At 31.4% G+C, this 9,651-nt stretch overlaps 1 protein-coding gene across 1 annotated transcript; it reads right to left on the bottom strand.

The window, feature by feature from the left end:
- Positions 1–2,075: 2,075 nt before the first annotated feature.
- LOC105621805 (synaptic vesicle glycoprotein 2C-like) lies at positions 2,076–9,327 on the bottom strand. The gene is made up of 11 exons (XM_012203257.1): positions 9,324–9,327; positions 8,840–8,896; positions 8,446–8,607; positions 8,202–8,364; positions 7,639–7,760; positions 7,326–7,564; positions 6,465–6,691; positions 4,466–4,683; positions 2,483–2,642; positions 2,277–2,404; positions 2,076–2,131 (listed from the first exon to the last, which is right to left on the bottom strand). The coding sequence occupies exons 1-11, from the start codon at positions 9,325–9,327 to the stop codon at positions 2,076–2,078; spliced, it is 1,536 nt and encodes a 511-aa protein (XP_012058647.1).
- Positions 9,328–9,651: the final 324 nt, after the last annotated feature.

Below are 9,651 nucleotides of genomic sequence, written 5' to 3'. Positions count from 1 at the left end.
TGCACAAAGGGTCTCTAGGTCAAATCTATGATGGTAGTTAATATAATTGGACATATTTTGGATGTCTTTAATCCCTACTTTGCTGACGGGAAAAATAATGATGCCAATATATTGAATAGTTTGATGAAAGACAGAAATTCTCTACTTTTAAAATGATTACGGCCAGAAGACGTTATAAGGAATCTTGGTTATGATTTATTATACAAATTTACTTTGTTATATATTACACATATTTAGTTGCACGTATTGGACTAAATAATTTGGTTATATGACAAACAAATTTCGCGTTTTTTAACAAATTTTTGTTTTTAGTGCAGAAATTGCTGGAAATGGTTTCCTTTCATATCGATGTATGCTTTGCATTGACATGGAATATCGAAGACGTTCAAAAATTCTCGAATAATATTTCGCATTTTTTCACACGCAGCGATAATATAATATGATTTCAGAGTACTTCCATAGACAACAAAAATATTATACACGAAGATCTTAAGAGGTCCATAAATAAATACAATTCATGAAAAGTCGAAGCGTAGCATGTCGTCCGACGTAAATATGTATTTAAATAAAAAATATTTATAACTTGGAAAAGAAGCGTTTCCGAAGAGTTTGGCCAACTATTTCTGAAATACCCTGTATAAAAATTTTATCACAAAGAAAAAAGACCAATTAATAAAGGTCAATTGATTGCTTCTAAATTTCATCCAAACATATGAAAATCTATTTCTTAAAATCAATTATACTTATGTATAAGTAAACTGTTTATAGGAAGACATTCATCACTAAAAAATACTTGATATCGTTACAAACTTTACTTTTATCTTTTTAATCTGTCGTGGTTCTTCTGGATCAAAATGACCCGAACACATCTTTCACGCTAGATTTCAGAATTTTCCTGACATCAGAAGAATGCGTACCTGTTATCGACTGAAGGTTTGAAGCTTCAACTATCGATAGAGATGCTTAGTTTTTTATATAATTGAAAAACATTAAATAACATTATCGGCAATTAATAAAAATTTGCGATTATCAAGATAAATATTTCGATAATACATTATTAAATTCGTGATTTTTTTATTATTTATATAAATTATATTATATATTATTTATATAAATGTTGTATAAATAGGTCGCATACTTTTAATATTATATTATCTTATATGTTACCAAAAATTACAATTTTTTCTTTTCAGTTATTATCTCTATTAATAATCAAACTTGAATGATAACATTAAAATCAATTTTAAATAAAAATCGAGTATTATTAAGTTTTAAACATTTATTATACATGTCTACAAAACTAATAAATCATGAAATTAATACCATATATTATCAGTTGCTTACTTTTAATCACTTAAATTTTAAGTCATGCGAACTCTATAAGAACCGATCATCTTTAAATTTACTTGCGTTATTGTAATATTATACACATGACAGGTACGTGACAAGTTTATAAATTATTTTTTCAACGATTATTTAAAAATATAATATTAGAAGTTATTGCTTTCAAAGATAATCACGAAAAGTTTTTTATTTATTATCTTATCTTTTATTAAATACTTTTCTTAAGTATTCATTGTTAAAATTATTATTTATTTGCTCTGTTTTTTTATGCAGTGATCTCAATGCAGTGATCTCAATATAATCATCATCTCAATATAATCAATTTTGACAATGAAATGATACATGAATTGGCAAATTTCAGTGATTTTGTAGTTTATCTTCAGACATTTCTTTATCTTCAGAAGATTATTAATCAGTTGCATTCTGCAGAGATAGCAGCTTTGGAATTATTGTAAAATTCTTCAATACGATTTATTATATACATATATTTAGATACAGTGAGGAACTAAGATCAATTATATTAAAGAGTTTTACAACAGTACAACAGATTTTCCCGATTTTCTGTTTAAGCATCATTTTTAGATGCGAGGTATAAATATATAAGCTTACTTTTTTTAGTAGATAAATTTATTAATAAATACAACGAGAGTAACGCGAGAGAAAAGAGAGAGTGATCCAAGGCACAGTTTCTTCAAGTCGTTCGAACGAAATGCAAGAAAATTCTCTCTCTGCTAATCCAGCGTATCTTTCCCAGTCCTTGGCAGTAAAAACGAGAAGAAACCGCAGGCTGAAAATCAATCGAATTATATCACTACATTTGAGTAGATTAAATATGTTTCCTATTTTGTATGCATTAAAATTCAAATCGAATATCATTTATCTTACAAACTCAAAATCTTATAGATTTAAACTTTACTGAGAAGATATTTTACCGAAGAGAAACGCGGCGAACAATATGATGGGAATTACGCAGGCTAAATCGATCAGATAACCGAACACCAAGTTGCCGATTAGAGCGCCCAGACGACCCATCGTCAGAGATAGAGCTGCGGCCATCACTCTGTAATGTGTTATATGATATCGGATTAATGAATCTTGAATCAAAAAAGTTCAGAAACTTGAATCGTATTTCGCTCACCTAAGATTCGTCGGGAACATGTCAACAATCACGCAGTAGACTAGAGAGATACCGAGAGACGTGAGAGCCTCGAACACGCATGAAAGCACCAAGTTCTGCATCGAGTTCACTACGTAGTAGAAACCAACCGTCACTGCGCCGGAGACCACCAGTGAAAAGACTGAAAGCACAAGTATCTCGTATAGTTCTATTAGAATGTAATTGAAGTTTAATTATATATCATTATCTTTTACTTCATAAATGACACAAGTAAAAAAACGTGATTTTCAAGTTATATGAGGACAAGTCAATAAGTTTTTAAAAAACTATAATAAAACATATTTTTTTTGATCGATTCATTTTTATTTCTCAACATAGTTTTCTTTCAGCTCGATACTTGATCCAACAATTCTCCAACTTTTTCAAGCCGTCCGAATAATATGATTTGTCCAATCCTTCAAAATAAGCCTCTGTTTCGACGATGAACTGCTCTCTGGTGATGAATCTCTTTCCTCCGAACCATTTCTTCAGATTTGGAAACAGGAAAAAGTCGCAGGGGGCTAAATCTGGAATATGCTAGATGAGGAAGCAATTCGTATCGGAATTCGTTGAATTTGACCATCGATGCCGGGCATGTGTGAACCCGTGCATTGTCTTGATGAAAGCACTTCTTCTTCGTCAAATGGGGACGTTTTTTTCTTTAAAATGTTGTTGAAATGGTCCAATAAGGCTGCGTAATAATCGCCATTAATTATTTGCTTCGACAGAAGGTAATCAATATGAATTATATCACGTCCCAAAAAACTGTGGCTTTACGGTCTTCGCCTTCTTCGGAGCTGGTTCACCCGGTGAAGTCCATTGACAATGGATTTGTTCCTTCGTATCGGATGTGAAATAATGGATCCATGTTTCATTCATAGTAATCGACGCAGAAATTCATCTGGATTATGTTGAAATATCTTCAAACATTGTTTTGAAATCGTCATACGGTCGCGCTTATGATCCCCAGTGAGCAAACGCGGCATCCATCTTGCCGATAGCTTTTTTCCTACCCAATTGTTCGTGCAAAATTGAAATCACTGTGCCATGTAATATGCCTATGGCCTCAACTCAAGCTCGCGCACTTTCACTCATCGATCAGTCAAAATATCATGAACTTTATCGATGATTTCTGGCGTAGCAGCCTCAATTGGACGTCCCGAACGAGGTGCATCACATGTGAATGTACAACCACGTTTAAATTCATTCACCCAATTGTATACAATCGCAAAAGCTGGTGCTATGAATATTATTCAATTCGGCTTTGATTTTTTTCGGCGTTATATGTAGATATTTTATCACGAAACTCGTTTTTTTTCATTTTACAAAAAATACAATACAAAGGTTCGCTTTAATCGTCTACAGAAATGAAACCACGCGATGAAATTCTCAAAATTTGACAGTAATCAGCTGAGAGATGCTTGTCAAAAAGTAATGTGACACTGCGAGTGCCCTCTGACAGATTTTCTAAGAACTTATTAACTTGTCCTCGTATAGAGCTAGATAATATTACTCCATCAGTTATCAACAGTGAACACTTAACTTTATTAAAAAATCATCAAAATGTCACAACTAATAGTTTTAAAAAATTGTTAAAATGATGACAACTAAAAGAATGATTTTTTTTTAAGAGTCATGAAAAATGAACAGTTGATCATGTTAAGAATATTATTTGAAGATATTATTTTATTATTTTTCAATTTTCTGTCAAATTAAAAAACAATTTTTCTGTTTTTTAAAACTTAATTTTTTCAGTTGTGTCACTTTGATATTATGAAAATAAATCTGATTGAATGTTTAGAGATCTAATTAGTCTTTAATTATTCAAATTTAATTCTGGTTTTGTTATGAAAACTGGAATTTCATTGTATCTATTTAGATAATTATCATATCCTTTCTTCGTTTTTTTTTCATTTTTTAAAAGTATCTCAAGTTATTTTTTACTCAAGATATGCCATCACTTACTCAGGAAGAACTTTGCGCCCAGTTTGTGCACGAAAAGAGGTAGGATGATCGAACCAGGGATGCACGCAAGGCCAATGTATACGGTGTGCAAATAGACGGAGGGCGCAATTATCGTGTCGCATCCATAAGGGTCGAAAAAGGTCGTATTATCTGACAAGGCGGATACTATACACACCGACGTCGTCTCGCCAGGATTCGCGTGCTCGAACTGCTCGAATCTTGAAAACAATGCAAAGATTATAGATTATTACTGAAATATTACAAAACAATCATGAAGTAAAGAAGATGAAGCTAAGAATACAAAAAAATAAGAAAATGAGAGTTTAAATGAAATTATGGGCACACAAGAAGAAATAAAGGAAAGAAAAAAAAATATAAAAAGAAATTTATTTTTAATGAAACAAAATATTGTTTGGACTTTCAAATTTACAACTATCAGATTCTAAAAAAAATTCTGTCGTTTTTCCAGAATTACAAAGTATAATATGTATCTTGGTATAGGTTCCAACAAATAAATCTAAGAATACATGTAAATTTTCTTGAGAAAACTTGACAAACGTTTCAATCCTTTCGATTGGGTCTTATAGAGGTTTCAGTGTAAAAATAAAAATAAAAATAAAAATTAGTGATTTATAAATTTAATATAAAAGATGCGATGCGAAGCAAATTGGAATATCGTTAATATATATTCACAAACAGATAATAATGCTATCTGTTGTATTTAACAAAGTATTCAAATCTAACATTTCAAATTATCTGTGATTTAATAAAGTTAAATAAGTTATTATAACATATCAATAACAATCAAATCAATTCAATAAAAGCTTATGTATAATAATGTTAATGATGATATGTGAGATAAGATGTTAGCATAAAGAGTATGTGAGATGTCAAAATCACTTGTCGTTACTCATAGGTATAAAACATAGTGATAAATAAATATAATATAAATATAATATGTTAATAAATAAATACAATATATGTACATGCTTTATATAATAAACCAGAGAAATAAAACATGGAAATGTCAAAATTTTTTAAATAGATCTTAATATAATAGATCTAGAAATTCTGTGCCCTCCTTTAGTCCATTTTTTGTTTGTTAATAAAAATTAATTCTGAAAATAAGTCATTTATTATAATTATTTTCTCTATCTATGATTTTTGTATGACTCCAATCAAAATCATGATTATGTTACAATCTCTATTCAGAAATTACGGATTTTTATTTCGTGTTCCTTTTGATGTGATTGCGATGTTCATCTAATCTAGTGTTCTTAAGCAATCGTTTCGTCTATCCTACGTAGATGCATTATTCCTGATAAGATCACATTCCTGACAATTAATGACTCTGTATACTACGTTGATTTGTAAAAGAGATGTCTATTTATCTTTTTGATTTCTAATGAAAGAATTCAGTTTGTTTAATCCCATTATAGGCAAGACGAACTGCTCTATATTGTATTTATTTATCACTATGTTTTATATCTATGACTAACGACATTGATTTTGATCTCTCACTACTCTTTGAATATTTTTGTGATAACATATCTTATCTCACATATCGTTAACATTATTATACGTAAGTTTTTTATTGAATTAATTTGATTTATGTTATAATGACTTATTCAACTTACAGATAATTTGAAATATTAGATTTGAATATTTCGTTAGATTCGACAGACAGCATTATTATCAATTTATGAATATATGTTAACGATACTCCAATTTGCTTCGCATCGCATTTTTTATATTAAATTTATACGTCATCGATTTTATTTTTATTTTTACACTGAGGAAGACCCAATCGAAAGAGTTTGAGTGAAACGTTTGTCAATTTTTTTCAAGAATAAAGTATACGATTTCACACACGCCTATGTTGGCTCGCATTTACATCTATCCTTAGATTTATAATATGTATAATGCGAAAGAGATTTTTCCGGCCTAAGAACTTGAAAAAACTGATAAGATATGCGCGTAGATTAATGACGAAATTTACCTAGTGAATAATTCTGGGAACCAGACCATCAAAGTGTAGTAGCTACTGGTAAGTCCGAATTGAATGACGCAGGCGAGTGCGGTATTGCGTAAAAAGGGTGGCTTGCAGAGCGCACTCGTCAGATCACGTATTTCCGCGAATAGAACCTTTAAATCCTTTCGCTTGAGTAGCTTCAGCGACCTGGTGCTTTTATCTTGATGTTTCGCTTTTTCTTGTAAGCATTTCACCTGGAATGGAAAAAAAAGAAAAATAAAGTAGAATATTTAATTTTAAATTGTTGTTTTTTAGAATACACTAAAAATGTTCTTTAAATATTGAAAATGACGGACTTAAAGTCACTTTTTAATCGTATTTTTAATGTAATTTAAAATATCAAGTATTTTGGAGTCACATATAATAACAATTAGTTTATTTTATCATTAACATTTATTAGACATATTCCATATTTATCAAACACTTATTGGGTTGTCCGGAAAGTTCGTGCCGATATTGAAGGAAAATTGAAATGCAGAAGATTTAAATTTTAGTATACATTTATTATATTTAAATCTTTTGCGACATGAATTTTCCGAACAAATAATTATTATTATCAATTATGTAGGAAGCTCAAACATGATGAGCAAGACTACAAAAAATGTTGATTCTAGCAATCAATTTGAGCGTTTTACAATTATTTGGTAGTTTAATAATCATTTTCAGATTTATATCTATTATTATAGCTGTTACATTAATTAATTATTTAGATACTTAAGTCACTTTTTCTTGCGTGTTTATTTTTTTGTATTGATGGTTCAAAGTATACACATATAAGAGACATTGGTTTTTATTATTTTTATATTGAGAAAATTAAAACAATGGTACCGGATAAGTTTCAGGATCAGCGCCGGTGTTTCGCGAGTAAATCCACTTGAACACTTCGAGGGCAGCATCAGTTTCGCCACACTCCAGCAGGAACTTTGGGCTCTCGGGGAAAGTAAATAGCCACAAGCCAAGCATGAGTGATGGCAGAGCACAGAGTGCGACAAAGAGATTCCAAGATTTGAAATAGAATGTGTTGCTCATGATAATGAAATCCATGGGGATGATCAGCCAGGCGATTACTAAAAATTATTCAACTTAGATGCCAGTTTCTCGAACTCTTGTCTCTTAAGAAATAGATTATAGGAATACTTACGCGGTAAAACTATCACACCGACCGTCCAGAACATCTCCATCCAACAGAGACAGCGTTCGCGGTATTTCGTGGGTTGAAATTCACCGAGATACGGAAAGCAGATGCCCATGGCGCCGGTCACGCTGCATAATAATTAAAACTTTTAACTGAATATTAAAATCATTTTATATAGAGTTGTCTTTAAATATTTTAAAGAGTGATTCTTCACATTTTAATTCAAAACGAAAACTTCATGTGATTATATTTTCGAAATGTCTTAGTTTCAAAAATATCGTATTAAAAGAAAAATGTTCTTTTTTTAATTTCGAAAATCATTCGGGTTTTAATGGACTTTATTAAATATATATAAAGTTTTATCAAAACCCGAGTGATTTTTGAAATTTGTGAAAAAAATGAAATTTTTTTTATCTTTGGCCTTATATCTTTGATTCTAAACTATTTCGATCGTAAAATATAATTCTAATTGTGATGTAAATGTTTATCACGCCTATAATCTACTAATCGAAGATTAACTTTAGTTTTACTCAGTTAGTTAGACTCAGAGTCTATTCTATCATACTCACGCAAAACCGTTGAAAAACCGGAAGATCAGAAACACCCAGAAGTATTGCACGAACGAAGACACGATGCCCACGATGCCGTCCATTAGCAGTGTAGCTATTAACACGATCTTCCTGCCCTTCGTATCAGCCAGGCATCCCCATATATATGATCCAATTAACATACCTGCAAAAGTATCTCAATTGAGACTTTCTCCTAATAAATAAAGTCAGCATAAACAAAACGAAAGATGAAAAAAATATCGACCTAGCATTGGAGAGGCAGTCAACCAACCCTTTGCGGTGGAGTCCATCTCTAGATCGCATTGTGCTGCTGGGAGTACGAACGAAAGTATCGTCACACCGATCGCCGTGTCCATGTAAATTAGACCACAAAGGGTTAGCAGCATGTAGTGGAATCTTCCAAAACCTAACGCACATTCAATAAAGATGGATAATTGCAATTAATATTAAGGATTATCTTATGAATAATCCCGCAAAAATTCTAATATCTTCAAATAATCTTCTTTTATATTTCAATAACTTGAATTGTTAAAATATTTTTGTGTTTTAGACTGTGATTAAATTGCAGAATTAATAAGCACTTGAACATTTGATCGAAATTGGATTATTAGATCTACAATTTCTTCACAAATCCTTGCCTGTTACGGTGATTGCATGCTCGAAGTCGGCACCTCCGTCTGCCAGGAAGTCGAGTCCTGCAACAAGAAGAATAAATGTAAATACTTTTCAATTAAATTATTCTAAATTTTTAATCCAATAAATTGGAGTAAAAATTGTTAGTATAAAAATCGACGCATTCTATAATTTCTGAAAGAATACCAAAAACCTTTTCGTATTTTATAATATTTTATCAAAAATTACAGAATGAAGAGTCTTAGAATGTTCCAGAATTAAATATTATACGAAAATTCTAGGAAAGATATAGATTTCTTTGATATTTTTGTAAAGTATTCCAATAAGCTTAACAAAAATTTGAAAAATTTTCTAAAAAGTTATAAAATTATTCTGAAAATATAAAAATTTTGAAAAGTTGTATAACAAATTTTTACCAGGATATACAACAATTGTTTATGATAATATATTATTTACAATAATAATCATTATTTAAATATTGAAACTCACCCATGGTCGCCGCTTAAATCGCTGGACGTTCTGCAGGTGTTCGCGCGCCGGAAATTCTCCTTCGTGGACGTGCCGTCGCAGTGCCGTCGCTTCCTGGTGCTGCTGCTGCAGTTACCGCGATGTTGTTCTTGATGAGGGCGACGCCCCGCGTTCATTGGTGAACTGTGAACACCCAAGGTGGTATCCCGTCGGCGTCGCTACCGTGAATTCCACCCCTAACGTAGGCTACCCCCTCGGGAAAACGGCGTCAATTGACAGATAACAGTACCAGTATAAGTATTCGCGAAATTTCTTTCTTCGCGGAGTTCCCTACGGAGGTCTCTACGGA

Source organism: Atta cephalotes (genome assembly GCF_000143395.1).
Source record: "Atta cephalotes unplaced genomic scaffold scaffold00037, whole genome shotgun sequence".
Taxonomy (NCBI): domain Eukaryota; kingdom Metazoa; phylum Arthropoda; class Insecta; order Hymenoptera; family Formicidae; genus Atta; species Atta cephalotes.
This window is presented reverse-complemented; position numbering and strand designations above follow the sequence as displayed.